Here is a 20,355-nt window from a genome sequence, read left to right on the forward strand (position 1 = left end):
AGAATAAGAAATTCCAATCGTCATATTAAATTTCTCGTAAAATTCTATTGTTCTTAATTAGGTATATCGTTTTATATTAATTAGGTATACACATAAAAATGCATTAAACTAGTAAGAACTTAAAGGTTTTATTTCTTATTACATTTCTCAAACTTTCATTCCTCTAATTCGAATTTAAATTCATAATACAGAACATACTGTTATGGACTATATCGTTAAACATAAGAAAAATATAAGCACGAGGAGCTAATTATACTTTTCAATATGAAATACTCGTATATGTTCCAAGTTGTTTAAAAAAGATATTCTGAAATAACAACCAGAAGCAAAGCTAAGTAGCTTTGCCAAATACCCGGACTTCTAATTTAGATTCTTAAAAACGCTAGATTTCTTCAAAATTTATTTTCTTTATCAACGTTTACGGTTTTACAACGGACATGCACAGGTCAAGTGAAAATTTTATTAAATTACAAGCAATTAAATATCGGATGTTATCTTTTAGGTCATAACCATTTGGAACTATTCCGTACTTGTCAAGGATTCCAAGACCTTTCCAAAAACCCCATATATGCCCCAATCAGTTCAAAAATGAGCTCTCTAGAAACTTATTAACCTTTAAACTTGAAAAAAAGAAAGAAATCTCCAAGGCTATTTTCATATATGGAGAAATCGGTGGCAGTCAAAATTCCGAAAGCCAAAATCCTGAAAGTCAAAATCCCGAAAAGGCCAAAATCCTAAAAGCCAAAATCCCGAAAGCCAAAATCCCGAATATTCAAAATCCTGAAAGGGATGAAATTATACGGAGGAAAATGTTTACAATTATATCCCAAGACACAGAAGATTTCCCTTTGCCTCCAGCAAGCGCGGGTGCAGTCGTGGGAGTAGCTATAATACTTTTAAGAATTCGGGATTTTGGCGTTCGGGATTTTGGCTTTCGGGATTTTGGCTTTCGGGATTTTGACCGAGATCCGGAAAAAATATGCCCCTCTAAGATAAGCCATAATAAGTTGAAGTGAAAGTGCAAAGGTAATCAATTAGGGGGGAGTGAGATACATTTGAATTTAAGTACCTTTCAAGGTACTTAAACCTTTGAAATTGGATTTTTTTTCTATTTTTAAGCGGGAGTGGAACTAAACCTTATCATAATGCAATTTAGTTTTACAATTAGTTTGTAGAACCAAATTAGTCATGGTGGTAAAGTCAAATTTCATTTAAAAAAAAAATATTTAAAAAACAGCTTTGCGGAGTGCTTGAACTCGCGAAAAAGTGAATACCGGCTCATTAAAGATTAAATTGATTCATAAACCAGAAATAAGTTCTGCAATAGAATATTGAGTAGGGAGTGTGCAGTGTGTATGTTAAAATGTTCTTGACATTAGTAGGTAATGTACTTACGCACAAATAAATAAGGATATTGTAGAAAAATAAATCAACTAGCGTGGAGTCATCACATATGGACATTATACACTTGGACAACATGCAAAAATCTTAAGTTCTTATCTATAATAGATTTCGAAAAAATCACAAAATTGTTAATCACATCATAAAGTATTAATTTTTTGATTTTTCAAAATCTGCTTTTAGGTAAGAACTTAAGATCTTTGCATGCTGTCCAAGTGTATAACGTCCATAAGTGATGACTCTACCCTACGATTACTTTACCAATCCTCTACCGATTGGGACTGATATAGCCAGATAAGAAATTTCAAGACCTTTCTAAAAAATCCAAATTTATGCAAATTGGTTGAATATGGACCCCTCCAAAGTGGTATAGAACATTGACCTTCAATAATTTAAACGCCCGAGGCTTTGCTAACGCTACCGGGGAGTCATTAGGTGGTAGATCACTCAACGGCCCAGGCAGGACTCGTGTAAGACCTGCCAGGGTTAGCTGCGAATAAGCGATTCTTCATAAATTTGCAGTCCCAGATCCCAGATCATGAACTAACTCATGAATTGTGCAACTTCACGCCCAAACAAAGCATTAGAAGCAGCATAATCTCTGGAGGCTTCTCCGAGGCCAAATTTACCTGAAGAGAGTGAACTGAGTGGTTTAATAGACAATCTCGACACCACATAAAAACATCGTCAGACTTAACCCTTTAAGGACGAGAGGGTCAAAAATCGGGGGTCAGAAAAAAAATACTTTTTCAGACTTTTTACGGCAAATCACAACTTTAAATGACCGTAAGAAAATTTTATTTTTGGGTCACCGGTGACCCAATCGTCCTTAAAGGGTTAAGCTGTGTGTTGCATCTAGAAAGTTAGACAACCATTTTGGTCCAATGCCTATTTGCAGCTACTCTGTGAGCCGCATCAAAGGCCTTTTCAAACGGAAGGGGGCCAATAGGCATAAGATACACTCAGACAAACGGCATGGTCTTCGACGTGCTAAGCTAATCCTGGAACCAGACGGCAAATGAAGACTTCTTAAATCTTAACAATACACCAGTTAAGGACGCTAGTTGACCTGATTACGGGAAACTGTGCTCTTGACTACCACTCATAAGAAATAGGCATCAGCACAGATGAGATTAGCCTGTCTAGACACTAAGAGAAATCCGAAAAAGTTAAAATAACATTCCGGAAAAGTTAATTTTACCCTGCAGTATTGATCCGAAATCCGTGTAAATATTACACTTTTTAGGTGTATTATGGGTTAAAGTTACCCTTTTTCATGTTAATTTTATCCTTAAAAAGGTGTAAAATTAACATTAAAAAATGTTGATATATTTTTACACCTAAAAAGTGTTAAAGTTATGAGGAAAAAAAGTTAATCGCACCCTCTTTTTTTCTCAGTGGAGGATGAAAAAGACAACATCTACATATTGAGCCACTGTTATACATTTAGGATGCAGCGGAGGGTATGTATTTCTTGGTGACACTGTTTGCCCTATCTTTATTGTTACGAAATGGTCCCAACCTGGAGCTTTACTGTCCTTTATTAAGGATAGCAAAACAAAGCTCTAACAAGTAAAAAAGATGGGTACAATAGACTGACCAGTTGCAGTGCCTGGGTCTGATTTGGGACCGCCTTAATACTCTAATAAAAAATGTATGATCCAGATACATTTAAAAATAGGGAAAAAGACCAATTTTAAAATAATTAGGAAAATATTTGTGTTAGATGTGTGTGAAATATTTTCAAAGGTTTTTAATGCATAGGAGAGACTGGGGCAAAAAGTCACAAAACGGATATTTTATTTTTTTACAAGCTACTCGAGCGCTTCAAAAATTTCTAATTAGCGCAGTTTTATAGGAAATTTACCGCTCTACAACTTTGTGAAAGTAATATTCCTCTATTTTGTAAGGAAATACGTTTATCGAGCCAATTTCTAAAAGGTAATTTTGTGACTATTCTCAAAAATGCTGGGGCAAATAGTACCAGGCATGGGGTATTATCATATTTTGATTCGCTTTATTACGGGCTTCCGTAAATTTGAAAAAATACCGAGAGGACATATTTTCATAGAAAATTTATTCATCTACACCTTTGTAAAACACCGTTTTCTCTGCGAGAAAAGTGAGAAAACGAGAAGAGCGCTTTTCAAGCTATTTTAGAAAAAAAAACACACAAAAGACTGCAAATCGTTTGACCAATGCAACTACAAGCGGCGAGACATGGTAATGACGTTTCTTTTCGCCGTGAGACATCAAAAATTGCTTCGGTTTTTGTTACTTTTTGCTCTATACCTTTTGTTACTTTTTACCCCAAGTGGCCATTTTTAATAAAATGATTTCTGGAGAAAAGAACCTTTGTGAAATTTTTAAAATAGAATAGGGGATTCGTATTCAAAGAATCCAAATTATTTAGAAAATATTCACCAGTGCATCAATTTTGGAAAATAAGTAGGTAATAATTGTTATCTCCTGCTAAGAAAATATTTCAAAAATAGGGCTAAAGATTTCGATATTTTTTATTTTCTAAATTCCTTGTCCGAATTCTAAGAAACTTACTACATAGAAGAAGGGCTATGGAGGCTATCTATAGAAAATTTAATCTATAGAAATCTATAAAATTTGAGCCGCTATCTTTTTTTACCTTGGAAGATATTGAATTTTGAATTTTTCGATTTGTGACTTTTTGCCCCAGTCTCCCCAATTCATTAATCAAAAAGAAGTATTCCACTTTTTTTTTTTAGGAATATCACTACTATTGCTTGAAAAAGTCAGGACAACAATATTAAATATTTAAATAAGAGTGAGTCAGATAGAAATATTTCGAGATGTTAATTTAAATTAAATTTTGCAAAAAGAATTATTTATTTACAAAAGGTGTATCGAAAACGAAAACAAGGAATCTTTCTTTCAAAAAGTGCCTTTGTTCATTTGTCATCATCTACCACTAATTTATTATGCATTCATAAAGAGTTTAGTCTCCACAAAATTCTTTCTTCTCCAATCTTAAAAAAATATTCCTCCTTCATCTGCAAAGTAATAAAGCTTCTCATTATTTAACATTCCTCGACACCTTCTTAAATAAATAACACAATAGTCAATAGCGTGCAAATCTACCAGAATATCCAAGATTTCTTTTTAAATTCAGTATCATTCTTCAAAATCCATTGCAGATATTCGTAAAAGGAGGAACTCAATGGTGAAAATATTATTTATGTATGATAGAAATGCTTGGAATTCACTTAACATCTCTTTGTGTCATGCCATTAGAACTCCTCAAGAATATTACGAAAACGTGATTGAAATGTAAATTTCTTATGGCGTGTGTTTTATACCTAAAAAGCGCAGAACAAAGCATCTTCTTGTGCGTGAATTTTGAAAGAGATCCACTCATTTGTATCAAATTGTCTTTTAAATTAATCATTAGGAGAAACCTAATCATGACATCACGAAATGTACTTTCAATTCTACCATTTTTTCGCTTTTTCTCTGGATCTTTCGTGTCTTTTAGGGAAGATTTGCATCATCCCGACCGAATCTTTGCGTGCTTAAATAAAAGATTTCAATATTAGGTCAATGCTGAAACCGTTTCTTTTCACAAGAGCCAGAGGAAGCAAATGAAGAATATTACGAGTCAGTTGAACACCCCTCGTTAGTACCAGATAATTTTCTCCAGTATGGAAAACCTCAGCTCTGCGTCTTTAGGTCTTCGTGTTGAGCAAGAGATACAAGCTAGAAAATTCACACAGCCGGTAATTTCTAAATGAAATAATATTGTTTTGGAGTGAGAAGCACTGAGACGGCTTTTTTTGCCTTATATCCATGTCTTAGGAAAAAAAAGAACGATATGGTTGAAAATTTCTGCGGAACCCAATTGCGGTGGAGCAGAAGAGATCAAAATTGCGAGTTTGTTCCAATTAATTAAATGCTAAAGCAGCAGCAAGACTATAAATTTAATTGGTTCACCTAGTGAATGGTTAGCAGGAAGATTTATAAGTCGATGAACTTTCTTGCATATGGATTTTACAGACAAGGTAAATTCAAAAAAATATAAGTATCATAATGTGTTCAGAATGCCTAAAAATTGAATACCTAGAATAAAATTAAAAGAACAATATGCATATTGATATTTTAAGATATAGTAAGTTAATTTTTTCAATTATTTCTTTTAAAAGTAAAATATAAAATCCTTCCGATTACTGATGAGAAACTAAATAAAATTGATTCCACATACTACCCAACTTAAGAGAAAAATTCCTCACTCGGTTATAAAAAGGATTTTCAGAAATTTATTTATTTCAACCATGGTATCCGGTTCGCCCTAAGATAACGCGATTTTTTACTGAAAAGAATTTGTATATTTTTGAATTCCATACCTTATGGCCCCGGTACACTTTTTAGATCAGGAAAATTTCATGAAGTCGAAATTCGCATCCCTTTCTTTAACAAATGTATTGCACCAGTCAGTCCCACTCTTTCGCTCTCTTATTTTTCTTTTAAACATCATAATGTCTGTGGCACAACTTTTAGATTGGTAAAATTTTATAAAATCAAAATTCACGTCCCTTTCGTTCTCGAAAGATTTTTATAAGTCTATCCCACTCTCTTGATCTCAAAATTCGACTGAACTAAATTGAATTTACTATGACGTTCAAAAGAAGAAGAAGAAGAAGAATCCGAAAGGCTGAGATAGACAAATACAAAGCTTTTAAGAAAGAAAGTGAATTTAGATTACATGAAATTTTCCTGATCTAAAAGGTGTGCCAGAGCCATAACAAATTAAATTTAGCTCAACCGAATTTGGAATGCGAAAGAAAAAGATATATATGCAAAACTTTTGAGAGAGCAAGGGATGTGAATTTTTATTTTTTCATGAAATTTTCCTAATCTAAAAAAGGTGTGCCGGAGCCATTATAATTAAGTTTATAAATTAAAATTTAAAAAGTTCTGAGATTTGTAATTGAAGGTTTGGTATATATTTTGAGTAGAACCACATTTAATGAAAATACTTAACAAACCATCAAAAGGATTACTTTTAAACTTACTCATTTCTAAACAGAAACTCGCAATTATTGAGCTTACTTGACATATGTTCTGAGATAATAAATAAATTTTAATTATAAAATAAAGTAAATAATGCAAAATTTTGATGAAAAGAACAAATTAAGATCTTTTGTAATATATGATCGCGATTATTAAATGAAGAGCTCAGAGCAAAACAACTCTATTTTAATAGGAAAATGCATATGACTTACGGCGTTATCACACTTGCACATTAAAATTTTAATGTGATTCACATTAATTATCGCTTGTGAGCGTTATGTCCAAATATGTTATTTGTATCTTTGAGTCACTTAATATTTGGGGTTTTTCTATTTATTGATAAAGAAGTGGACTTGGCCTGCAAAAATAAGTTTAAATTTACCTAAAGCATAAATATTTTTCACATTAAAAAATTAAAGAGAAAATCGCATTAATTTTTCGCATTAATGCTATAAATCAATTTATCTCAAATTTTGCGGGTCAAGTCTACCTTTTTATCAACAAATAGATCAAATTTTGAATATAAAATGATTCAGACACACAAATTACACATTTGGACTCTCACCAGCGACAATTAATGTGAATCATATTAAAATTTTAATGTGCAAGTGTGATAACACAGTTAGAGTTTTGTTTTGCTCTGAGCGCCTCAAATGGTCTTCTTATGAATTTAGAAAAATTGCAAGGCCCTTGAATATACGATGGAAAGGATTAGACAGGTAATGTGGTCCTATTATACACTTGAATATTTTTTATAATTGTAATTGTCTTTCATTTTCGATATTTTCTATTTTTAATGAAATATTAATTCTTTTCCCATCTTTCTGATACTAAATATTTTTAGTGAGACGAAGTGTTATCAATTTAAACAAGCGATGCTTAATATGCAATTGTCGTAACTGCCTCGTTTCTTTGGATGTTTTAATATTCTAGAAAAACTGATTTTTATTTAATTAAGCGAACAAGACCTTTAGTCTGATAAATCATGCTTCCCAAAATTGTTTTTATTAGTTAAGCTTTATTATAAAATATTTAGTATCCTGTCGGAGTTTTGAGATAGAAAATTCTATCAAGAACATAAAAGTCCATTTGTTTTTTGAGTAAATAGTTAAATCTATTCATTTTTGTTTCATTCCTTAAGCATTACACGGGTTTCAAACGGAGGATTTAGCCCAATTTCCAAATGTCTAGAAATTATAAACAGGAAAGGATGAAGTATCTTTTGAAATAGAGCTTTTCTCTGTAATTTTTAAATGGAAATGTGTCTTATCATGATATAATTTGTCTCCACAAATGAATTGTGATTCCAAAATTCCAATATAATAAGGCTCAGTTTCATTCAAAACCAGGAGGAACAAGCCCAATTTCAGATGTGCCCCAATTCAAGCAATAAGCAATTTAAGTTATTTTTCATCAGCGTAGTAGATAAATTTGCTCTTAATATCCAATGCAAAATCAAAATTTTGAGAAAAATCTTTCCTTAAGATATTAAGATATCATAAAAATTAAACCACATATAGCTGAACCTTATAAAGACTGTTTAAATATTTCATTGGGAAACTTGTTCCGACATAGTTTATGAAGGAATCACGTTTTTATTTTCATTCATAAATGCGATATATTTTTTACTTTATTAAACTAATAAATACAAAAATTATTGTGAAATTTTTGAAAAGCGTGCAATTTTTTTTGGAATTGAATGTCTTGGAATGGAAACTAAAATTTTTAAAACGCTTTAATAGAGTTGTGTGAATATAGAAGAAAGTTCTTCATCTCTATTCTGCGATAAATAAAAAGCTTAAACATTTATCGTTAAAATCAAATATTTCTCAAGTGAATTACTGAAGAAATTAAAAGATACTCGCACCCACCTTTAAAATTAAAAATAGCTTGCAGAAAATTTTAATTTCCATTTCACTTCTTACTATTCACCTTAAGAAGGCGAAGAAATTCTATACTTTAAAATTAAAAACATTAAACATCGATTTAAAGATTAAAAACCTAAAGATCAGAATTAATAGCTAATATAAACCATTATAATAAAATTATCTATCTACGGTGTCTGCCATAAGTTTCTTGGTAAATCTATGTTCGAGAAACCAGGTGGAAAAAATGATAGAAAGAATAACTTTTTAAAATTCTCATTTTTGCAAATGAGTTTGCTTGTAATCCAGATGTTATTTAAGTATTTAAAAAAAAAATAATTCATTTTATTTCATATCAAAAATAATTGTTTTCCCAAAGTAGAGCATTTTTCATCGGCCAAAAGTTTCTTGACACATTTGCAAAACTTACTCAAAGCGCTCAAATACGTTCAATTAACTTCCTTTAACCCAGTTGTATTTTGAAGTTATATCATTTGAGAGACAAATGGTAAGTTTGCACATTTTTATAGTTTGCAATGGTCAGTGTATGCAGATAAAAGTGATGATAAATAGCAGTAATATACTGTGTTTTTTCTAACTTTACAATTTAGGTTAAAATGGCAAATTAGAAGAAGTTAAAGGATGCGTAATCGTCTAGAGATACTACCAGAAGGAATCTGCGTTGTCAATTCTTCAATTTTATGGAAAATCACGACAAGATGTACATAAAATCGTCAAGATTTGTGATACTGAGCCACAAGTAGGGGAAACCGCACTACCTTCGGACGACTTAAGCTTCGGACATTTCAATTTTCTCTCTATGTTCCTTATGGATTTCACTCATTGCTCTTTTCTGAAAATTTGAGACATTGGGTTAGCTATTAAAATATAATAGTGTAATGGGCCAAATTCATTTATAACACTCTGAAAAAAAAAAATGATTTGTGCGAAGGATAAATCGTTCGAAGGTAGCGCGCTTTCCCCTACAATTGAAAAACGCTGCAGGCAGACCCAGAGTTTCGACTCTGAGGTCTGAGGGTCGATAACTGCATTGTAAGTATCTCTGATAGTGACCTCATGATATCATCTTCAAAAATTCAGAATCAATTTATTGCTGAAGAAGCATAGATCCCAAATATTTCAAAAATTAATCGCAAATTGAAAAAAGTGCTAAGAATATGGATGGGTGACTCCTTGGATTATATGGATAAGCAAGTTCAATATGAATAAAAGGTTGTAGATTTAATTTTTAATGTGTTTTTAGCTGATGAAGATAGATCTTAACTGGGTTCTTTAGGGCCAATTGTCCTGCTAAGCGTCGAAATTTCTTGATCAAATCCTATGAATCACACACATAATTTCATCAGAATTTTCGACACCTATCGACCGTGTCTTCCTCAATGGTTCTCGGTTGGTCTTTTCTTAATAATTTTCTATTAATTCAATTCTTCTATTTTCTAGTTTATCTGATTTTGAAATTACTTAAGAATTTTGTCCTTTCTCTCTGCACAGTGAACAAACTGGCACTAATACATGGACTTGGTAAAAAAAATCCTAAAGAAAAAACCAACCAAGAACCACTAAGGAAGACGCGATAGGTATCAAAACCTCTGGTGAAATTGTGTATTTGATTCATGGGATTTGATAATAAATTACGAAACTCACCAGAAGAACAATTTCCCCAAAAGAACACATTTTGAAAAAAATTCTTTTGCTCTGCATATTTTTATAAACCTATAAATAAGATTACTCGAAAATTAATGGAGCTTTTGGTTATGACCGAAAGTGTAAGATCGCGAGTACAAGCTGTCGGGATGAGGTATCTCCAGCCGGTTAAGGGAATAACTAGTCGAAATCGAGTGAGGAACGTAACCGTTCGTGAGGGGCTAAGAGTCGATGTTTAACGCATGAATGAAGAAAGATTCCCCAGAAAAGCTATCCAAGGCTTTGTAAAAAGGCGTCGACGTCAAGGCAGCCTTACGGCAAGATAGCTGAATCAAATTCAGGATCTTGCCTGGGCCTGCCTTGGGATTGACCGTGAACACCTTCCTGAAGTAGCGGAGAATCGACAGGCGTAGGCTGCTAACCTGGGTGTCCCTAAGCCCGGGATCCCGACAGAGATAAGCAATTTATAATGAATTAATGTTTTTTAGTCTTTGAGACCTTGTAACCTCTTAAGGCCTTTAAGACATATTCCACGTCTTCTTTCTCATTTTCCACGCTTTTCAATTTTAGGTTTTTACTTCATATATTTATGGTCAGAACACTATAATTTTCTAACAAAATCTCTGTTTTTTTATTGGCCAATTTAAATTAACGTCCGTCTAAAATGGCAGTGTTAAAATGTATAATTTACTACCTAGAACATTTTATGCTACTTTAATTCTTATATCAAGTAGAAAATCGCTCATTTGACGAACATAAAATCTTCAGGCCATTATGTTTTATCATGCAGAGTTAAATCATTTGAAATTGCACTATCACTCTTCACTTTTCTGCACAAATAATAAACTCAAAATAGATGTTCTTACGAATAGAACTATATAAAAATAAGTTCATCTGTTAATTTGTGGGGACGTAGGGTAAAGTGGTACAAGTTGGACAGTGGTACAATTTGGACAAGGCTTTTTGTCTTTATAAATTTAGTTCTTCATTTTTATTTGTATATTTTTAGTGCTTTAGTTTTATAATTTGGTTCCTTGTGCTTAAAAACAAATTTTGTACTGTATTTATCAAGAAAAATGCCATGTCCAACTTGTACCGGAGAATTGTCCAACTTGTAACACTAATTTCAATTTATATCACTTTACCCTATGTAATACACCATTCTGTAAATTTAATCTGAATTTATCGTATTTAGCACTTTTGAGATCGGCTGACACGGGATGAGATGTGCGAGTCATGGGAATGCAGTAAATTGCCCATCGGGAGATCGGTGTTTCCCATAAACACTTTGAAGTTGCTACTGTATGATCTCCCCCTGGAGAGGCTAATACATCCACCGTGCTCGTCTTCTTTAGCACCTTTTTGGTTCCCTGACCATTCCAGCAAATTGGCAGATTGTCTTAACCGCTCGTGGGTTTTCTTCCACGAATAATTGATATGTATTGGAATGAGATAGATCACGAGTAACGGAGCTCATGTAAATGCTGATGTCTTTAAATTCACCAACCTTTTTCCACATATTAAAAGTATACACCGCATGTAAATAATGTGGGTATATTTGAGAAATACCATCCCGTGTGTACATAAAAAAGAACGGTACAATATACAAATAACATCATGTATAAATTTGTGGTCTTAAAAAACATTTAATACTTTTTTTTGTGAGGAGGGAAAATTATTTTGCATGGACACATTAATTAGTTCTCCGTGAACTTGTTTGATGGGATCGATGGGATGGAAGGTACTGAGAAGAAAAGGTACCAAAGATATGCAATAATTACCATTTCTTGGTAGAATCACCACCAAGGCACTTTAGAGGGAAAAAATTCCAGACAATCACACACATTTCAACACCTCCTTCCGCAGAATTAATCCAAAATTCAATAGACTCACCGTTAATAGTCTGGAGCTCCCAAAAACGTCCACACTTGAGACTATCTTTAAGGAAGTATTCAATTTCCGGCGATTGAGCTCAACAGTGTCGTTGGGGGTTTAGAGAAAATTGCGATAATGAGTTGATTGTGTCTTGGTGATGAGCGTGAAATGTCTTGAACCAAGAACTTCAAGAGCTTCTTGGAGGAAGTATCTTGAATTCCGCGTTGCCCGTTGCGTCGCTCAACTAAGAATGACTCGTGTCTTCCACACAATCATCCACACTGCCTCATCCAGTTCCCGACACTCACCACGACGTGCCCTGTTCGTTTGGAAAGAAGAGAAAGAAGAAGACACGACGATGTACCATCTATGGGAAATCCACTCTGACATCCAATGCTAAAGAGGGGAATTGAAGAAGAATACTCACGATGATATAATGCAATAACGGAATGTTCTTCGGCCACTACTGCAAATATTGGCAAAGATATTGCAAATGTAGCACCACTCTTCTTCCAATTATGCAACATCTCCCTTCATTGTTCCATTCCAGAACTTTCCAAGATGATTACTCGAAAAAAAAAACACTGAACAAGAATCTCTCCCTATATGAATGAATTTAGGTGTGAAATTAGAACGAGACTTGCGTGCAAAGAAAAGTATAACTTCAGTCTATTTGTACCTTCAATTGTACTTAGAGAATTAGGTGTAAATTCCAACTAACACAAATACATGGAAAAAAAGATTTATTCACTCCTTCTCACCTCACCCACGAGGCGGAAGAACTCAGTATACAAGAAGAAGAAAAAAAAATTGTAATGTGAGAAAATAAAAGAGCAATTGAAGTTCATTGTTGTCATTCGATTTGACCTCATGTTGTTTTCTCCATAAATTTCTTTGTATATAAAGCTCTCTGACTCGTTGATCACAAAGGGAGTGTTGTGTATATATCACGATAGATATTTGCAATTGCATCGTAACCATGGAAGCCCACTTTGGCTCCGGCAATCATATTTCCATAGAGAATTGCCGCAAAAAGTGACTTTCCATGCGCAAGAGCATAAATTGCTGCAGCACAGAATGTATCACCAGCACCGAGAGAGTCCACCACTTTCTCAGGTGGAAATGAGGGAGCAGACATAATTTCCCCCTGGCCATCAGCAGCTGCACTGCCCTCTGAGCCCCAAGCACAAATGATCTTGAATCTAGAAACAAAGCAATTCACCAAAGTTCTTAACTTCTCATACCTGTTAGCCTAAAAGATTATTTTTTAATGAAAGATCTGCAAAGGTCAAGAAAATTACTGTTGTACACCATTTTAGAAAAACTATTAAATTTAATATAAGATCTTAAACTTGGGATGAAAAGCTGTAGTGGTCGTAATACGATCTTGAAACCTAAGAGACCTAAGACTTATAACCAAATGGCTTAACTTCTTTAAATTCTTATCAGTTCTATTCAAGACCTTTGGGGAATCTTTGAGTGATTTTATTTTCATCTTTCCCAGATCCCTTGGTCAAAATGAATCATGACTCAGGAACTTCCCTAATGGTTTCTATCTACCCAATGTAAGAAATTTTCATCAAAATAAAGTAGGGGAGACCGGGGAGGTTTGGGACAGGGGTAGTGTGGGACAAAGCGATTTTTTCATTAATTTTTGAAATAAATGGGATTTAACCATTACTGTATCGTAGGCAATATTAAGATGTATCTTGACTAAAAAATGGATATCCTCAGTTTCATTGTTTTAATTCTGTGAACACTTTCTTAAAAATTGATAAAAATTGTACTTTATGATTTCTCAGTTTTGCTCTTTGTATTTTATATCAGCGATATATAATCAAAACTTTTTTATCTCATTAGCTAACAGTATAACCTGGGAACATATTTTTATAAAAGTTTCAGAGATTATACGCTCTTGTTTTTTACTTAAAGGTTTTAAATACCAAAACTACCCGCGGGGATGTTTGGGACACCTGAAAGGGGATGAATGTGACTTTGATTTTCGACAAGAATGTAGGTGGCATGCAATTTTTTATTGTAAAAATGGAGAGTAATTCTCAGTGTGCAAACTTTACCAGTTAAGCAGTTGTTTACAGGGACAATTAAATCATCAATGTCTTGGGAATCAATAATTTATTCTCCAAAGGATATTCGACCTTCGCTCAATTCCGTTAAAAGCTATTTTCTCGAAAATTTCTCGAGCAATATCCTCTAAAATTCTCACAAGTTCTCGAGAAAAAGCAAGGCGAGAGATTATTCAGAGAAATAAGGAAAAACCATGTACTATGCAGTTGTCGTAAAATCAAACAGGAATCCGTCAGTGAGTTCAAAACTTACAGTTGCAAGAAAATCTACTCGTGTGAGAAATTTGATGATCGTAACTGCATCGTAATAAAAAAGCAAAGAAAGGTAGATGGAAAATAATATGGAAATACTTTAAATAACTGATTGACAATAAATGACTCTACTCTACAAATTAAATTCATATTAATTTCTAAGTATGAAAAAAAAATTTAACATTTTTATTTTTATTAGAAATATTTTTAATAGGTATAGTAATTAAAATTAATTAACGTGCTCCAAAAAAGCTAATTATGCGAGAAAAAACGCGTCCCAAACATCCCCTTTTGCGTCCTATACTGCCCCACATCGGGGAGGTTTGGAACAAAGCGTCAAGTTAATTGTTTTATCTTCTCCCTAAAAACTCAGTTGTTTTCCAAGTTCTATCGAGTACTTTTTATAAAGTCAATACCCATAAGTATCCTATAGACCGCATAAAATTGTAATACACTATCGTGATTTTTTGGAATACTGTCTCAAAGTCAAAACATGAAAAAGTGTCCCAAACCTCCCCGGTACGCGCGTGCACATGTGCCAGCAACTTACTGCCTTTACTGCAAAATGCTTCATTTTGATTAAGATTTGTTAACCACTGCGTTTTCTCAATGGTAAAACCCCCAGTTGAGATTGACATCATAGATGCATCGGAACGGCACCGATTCCTCCTAAGAGTATTCCTAACGTTATGGCCTTTTATATGGACTTCAATTATATATAAATTTTATATGGCGGGGAGATCTTCGAAATAGGATTTCCACTACAGGATTCCATAATCCTGGGATTTCGATATCTTTTGAGATCGGGATTAATCCCAGGACCAAACATTGAATACAATGAGACCCCTGAATCACAAAATTCATAAATATTTCGATTCCAAAATTCCGGGATTTTTGGAATTCCGGGATTTTTTAGATACCGGGAAGACGATCCTGGGCGAGCTACAATCAGCAGATTCTTCCAATACGGAAGCATCAGTGGCGGATATACCGGATATCAAAGAGAGGCAATGTTGACGAGGCCCCAACCTCTAGAAGGCCCCCTGAACGACTCTTTTAAATATTTTGCAGGCTTCCCGATTTTTTTGGAGGAGAAGGAAACGACCAAGACTCTTGAAATTGTTGGTATACTTGGTATATAAGTATTTATACATATTTAGAGTATACTTAAATAATTTTTTTCGAGAAAAAAATATTACAAAATCGCGGACTAATGCGTAATCCAAATGAGTGGCTCGTCGCAGTACTCTCTTAATTGCGTGAAATCTGCAGATCGTAATTTTTGTCTGAGAAAAAGAATCTAAAAGAAATTTTAATTTTAAGAAAACCCGAAGAAAATCGTGAAATCGGAACTTTTCAAAGTGTTTTAACTCTTTCGCGTCATTAGGGTCATATATGACCCGGGCAAAAAACAATTTTTTTGGACTATTTACATTAATTGAAATCTATCGGTTTGTGCACGACATCATAATAGAAGGATGTAAGATTCTTGGCTATTTTCTCAAGACTCCAGATATTCAGGAAAAGAAAATATTTGAGATCAAAAATCACTAATTTCGAACTTTGTGAAATGACTTTTCTTTTTCAAAATTTTTTATATTAATTTATTTTTTTCAGCAAAAAGTTCTTTAGAAACACAAAATAGAATATCCAAAGATTGTATATTGCATATTTTGATATAATAAACTACTCTTAATTTTCCAATAAATTTCGTAAATTTCGTTTTTCCTAATGGTTTTCCTAATGTTTTTTTTCTAAAGGTGCTATTAAGAATTTTATTGATTTTTAAATAAGCTCAAAATATTGAAAATTGGATTTATTTTTGAAAATTTTCGAGAAAGCTCTTTTTGCGTTCGAAAAACGGTTTCTTTTGTGAATAATCCTCCAATGTGGCCAATACTCTTTCTACAATTCTAGCTACACCATTGACACTAAATAGAGCTTCTTCTAAACCTGAGCTTATGGAATCTTGAAAGAAGAAGATCCACGTAAAGCAGTCTTCAGACTAGGGGTTTAATTAGCCCAGTTTCCGAAATACTAAAAGTCCTAATTAATGAGCAATTTTATTGGTTTTTCAAAAACTAATCAATCATTTGCCCTTAAAATGCAACTTTTGTCATTTTTTTAACCCTCTAACGGTGTTTTCTTTAATACGCGAAACAAAGTTCTAAAACAATGTTTTCTAGGATAATTATGATCCAATAAAGTCGAAAAAACCATCCATTCTTCATTATCTTTTTTAGTTTAGGCACTAGGTGAGAAAATATAAAAATTCTTTGAAACTCTTTTTGCTTCTAAAATTCACATTTTTAGTTTTTTCAAATTTTTTTAAATAAAATATACAAAGTAGAATGTCATATCTTTCAGTAAAAAATAAATTTATTTTAGTCAGATAACTTTAAATCGGTATTTTTATGGAAATTGGAAATGAGTTTTTTTGCACAAATATTTTTTGTTGCTTTTTCTCTGACCTGTCACACAAAACTGGGAATAGCAACAAAACGAAGAGTCAAAATGAGTTCAAACTTTCAAGAGATGTTTTTAAGACTATTACCGAGGACACTATAGCACTTTTAAATAAATAAAACCTTTATTGTCGCTGTAAATGTGATTTTTGTGAAGACCGCCTGGAGGCGGTCTTATCCGTTAAAGGGTTAAGTCTTTACTGAGATTTGAAACCCATTTAAAGCCCAAATTAGACTCAGGCAGATCCTTAAGAATGTCTATCCCGTAAAATTTGGCGTTAAAGAATTATTTAGAGGGAATTTTTGCAAAGAACTTATAAGTCATGATCAGGGCTAAGTATTCTAGAAGCTCAACCTGAGTCTATTTGACTACACTCAGAAAAATAATCGAGTAAAACTTACTTAAATCGATGTTGAATTAACTCGTTATAGTTGTGATTTTCGATTAACTATATTTTAGAATTGATTTTACTTCTATTTAGTTGTAATATTCGGAAGAGTTGTTTTAAACTTTTTTTTCTAAAATTTACATGACGAAAGAGTTAAAATAACTCGTTTAAAGAGTTAAAAAAAAAATTTAGAGTTAAAATAACTCTTTCAAATCCCAAAATGGATTATGTTCTGCATTTTTATGTTTTTCTTTTATTTTATCATTTCCTTTATTAATATTTTCTTGGCCTCAAAAGTTCCGTATGTTGCGAGCCAAATATCACGTATTATGCACACACATGTCTTTATGAAACACTGTTACGGCGTTATCACACTTGCACATTAAAATTTTAATGTGATTCACATTAATTGCCGCTTGTGAGCGTCCAAATATGTTATTTGTGTCTTTGAGTCACTTAATATTTGGGATTTTTGTATTTATTGATAAAGAAGTGGACTTGGCCTGCAAAAATAAGTTTAAATTTACCTAAAGCATAAATATTTTTCACATTAAAAAATTAAAGAGAAAATCGCATTAATTTTTTGCATTAATGCTATAAATCAATTTATATCAAATTTTGCGGGCCAAGTCTACCGTTTTATAAACAAATAGATAACATTTTGAATATAAAATGATTCAAACACACAAATTACACATTTGGACTCTCACCAGCGACAATTAATGTGAATCATATTAACATTTTAATGTGCAAGTGTGTTAACTCAGTTAGGCATATTTCCGGTTGATATTCCATGTAAAGGAGAATGGTCAAATGCGGTCCCGGAATTGCCACGAACCGGACCTATGTCATCGGATAGACATTAGTATAGGTGACAACTTTTGTTCTGGGATCAATGTTCTAAACCATGGAGGAACAGTTCTAGAGCATAAAAACTATTTTTTACAATGATGAAGAATGATCAAAAGTATATGGGCGCTGGTTCATCTTCATACAAAGATTAGAGTAGACGCATTTTGAAGATATTGATATAAGGTTGAGAAAAATGCCGGGACCCAGGACGATAAACGCTGGGAGTCCTTGTAAAAAAGGCCTTTATCCTTCCGAAAGATCGTTGTTTTGACAACGAATTACACAAGAACTGCTAAAGTGATCTTGATGAAATTCGGTATAGGGTCACTGTATGACTTAAAGTTTTTATCCATGCATATCACCCCCTCCCCCCACCCTCCATTCTGATAGCCCCCATACAAAATGGGGGCGCTTTACCTTATAACTCCTTTCTAAGACGATGTAGAAAGCTGATATTCAACAAGGGAACAATACTTATGGAAGACTTTTCAACCATGCATGTTAACCCGCTCCTCCACCACCCCTTCTAGTAATCCTATACAAAATGAGAGCATTTTGACCTCCTTTCTGAGAAGAAGTAGTTGTTTGTAGAAGAATGAAAAAATGAATAACTAATAACGTTAACAATAATTTTCTAGATTTTATATGTATATATAGACATCAAGTCGAATTACAGCTTTCTGCCTCCTCTTAGAAAGAAGTTATAAAGTAAAATAGTCTTATTTTGTATGTGGGCTACCAGAAGGGGTGATGGACGAAGAGTTTGGGCAGTATGGTTAAAAAGTCTTCTTTAAGCCTTGTTCCCATGCTGTATTTTAACTTCCTATCTTTTCTCAGAAAGGAGTTATAAGGTGAAATGCTCTCATTTTGCATGAGGGCTACCAGAAAAGGGGACAGAGAGAGATATTATACATGGTTTAAAAGTGTTCCCTAAGCTTTGTTCCCTTGTTGAATTTCAGCTTTCTACCTCCTCTTAGAAAGGAGTTATAAGGTAAAGCGCCCCCATTTTGTATGGGGGCTATCAGAATGGAGGGTGGGGGGAGGGGGTGATATGCATGGATAAAAACTTTAAGTCATACAGTGACCCTATACCGAATTTCATCAAGATCACTTTAGCCGTTCTTGCGTAATTCGTTGTCAAAACAGCGATTTATCGAAAGGATAAAGGCATTTTTACAAGGACTCCCAGCGTTTATCGTCCTGGGTCCCGGCAATTTTTCAATCTTATATCAGTACCTACAAAATGCGCCTACTCTCGTTTGTGGCGATTCCGGGACCAGCGCCCATATAGTTTTGACCATTCTCCTTTGTCACACGAAAATCTTCTTGACTGAAGTATATTCTTAACACGAAAACACTTAAGCATATACTTCAGTCGAGATGAAATTTTTACATCGAAAAAGAGTAATAATTACATCGATATCCGACAAACTAATTCAACTCGCACGAAGAGTTGTTTCAACTCTATTTACTAAAATTTACAACGAAAAAGAGTAATAATTACATCGATATACGTAGAGTTAATTCAACTTTACCATAGAGTTGTTTTAACTTTTTAGGTTTTTTCTTAGTGTAGGAACATCTACTATCAAGGCGAGTTAATTTAATAACTATTTAACAAATTTCGAAATAATTTTCAAAGAATATAGCTGAAGTGCACGAACTTTCCAGACAACCTTTGCTCTCTTAAGTGAAATATCTTATTTTAAGATACTTACGGTTTCTCTACTCTCTGCCTCATCAAAGCCACTGCGCTCCTCTTATCAGTAGCCCTCAATTCAGTCTCGGCATAAATCCTACTTATGAAGGCAACGTCTGCCAATTCAGCCACATCCACTGGATGCTTTCCGGGTTTTTCCAGCTCCAACGAAATCGTAATTCTCTCTTCTTTGGCCACTTTTTCATTCCACTTGCGCACGGATTCCATCATTCGCCGTGTTTCGGGTGGATTTCGTGGCTCAAAGTGAATCCACGTGTACTCAGCAAGATTGCACCTGGCAAAGTCACTGAAAGTGATTTCGGGCAGATTGGGATTTGAATGAACAATAGTTCGAGTTCCATTTTTGAGGCTCAGTAGGACAGAAGACAGAGGAGTCTCGCATTCTCTGTGAATGACACAATTTTTCGTGGAGATATTCCTCTTCTTGAAGTCCTCGAGGAGCACAGTGGACATGGCAGAGTCACTGAGACTGCCCATAAATTCACATTTCATCCCCATTTGGGCAAAGATGGTGCAATTATTGGATGGATTCCCGCCTCTTTGCCATCGTCCATGCTTCGATCTGGGAATTTTGTGAGGCTTTAGCTAGATTTCTGTGGGAAAGGAGATTGTGAATGGAATTTGTACCTGATATCGGAATCCTCCTCGGGATACACGTCACAGACCTGAATCACATCCATGCAGCATATTCCGACACACAAAATACACGGATTTCGGGCAGTCATTCTCACAACATCATCCGATTCT

At 33.8% G+C, this 20,355-nt stretch overlaps 2 protein-coding genes across 2 annotated transcripts in view; both read right to left on the reverse strand.

The window, feature by feature from the left end:
• The window catches only part of LOC129799962 (uncharacterized), an 18,105-nt gene extending 5,474 nt beyond the window's left edge, over nt 1-12,631 (reverse strand). The window contains exons 1-2 of the mRNA XM_055844282.1: nt 12,274-12,631; nt 11,865-12,165 (exon numbers count right to left, since the gene is read on the reverse strand). The gene's annotated coding sequence lies outside the window, so the exon portion shown is untranslated. The remainder of the gene's footprint in view (nt 1-11,864; nt 12,166-12,273) is intronic.
• Nucleotides 12,573-20,333, reverse strand: LOC129799975 (ketohexokinase-like). Its single transcript, XM_055844304.1, has 3 exons — nt 20,236-20,333; nt 19,607-20,170; nt 12,573-13,048 (listed from the first exon to the last, which is right to left on the reverse strand). The coding sequence occupies exons 1-3, from the start codon at nt 20,331-20,333 to the stop codon at nt 12,769-12,771; spliced, it is 942 nt and encodes a 313-aa protein (XP_055700279.1). The 3' UTR covers nt 12,573-12,768.
• Nucleotides 20,334-20,355: the final 22 nt, after the last annotated feature.

The sequence above is a fragment of the Phlebotomus papatasi genome, chromosome 1, assembly GCF_024763615.1.
Source record: "Phlebotomus papatasi isolate M1 chromosome 1, Ppap_2.1, whole genome shotgun sequence".
Taxonomy (NCBI): Eukaryota; Metazoa; Arthropoda; class Insecta; order Diptera; family Psychodidae; genus Phlebotomus; species Phlebotomus papatasi.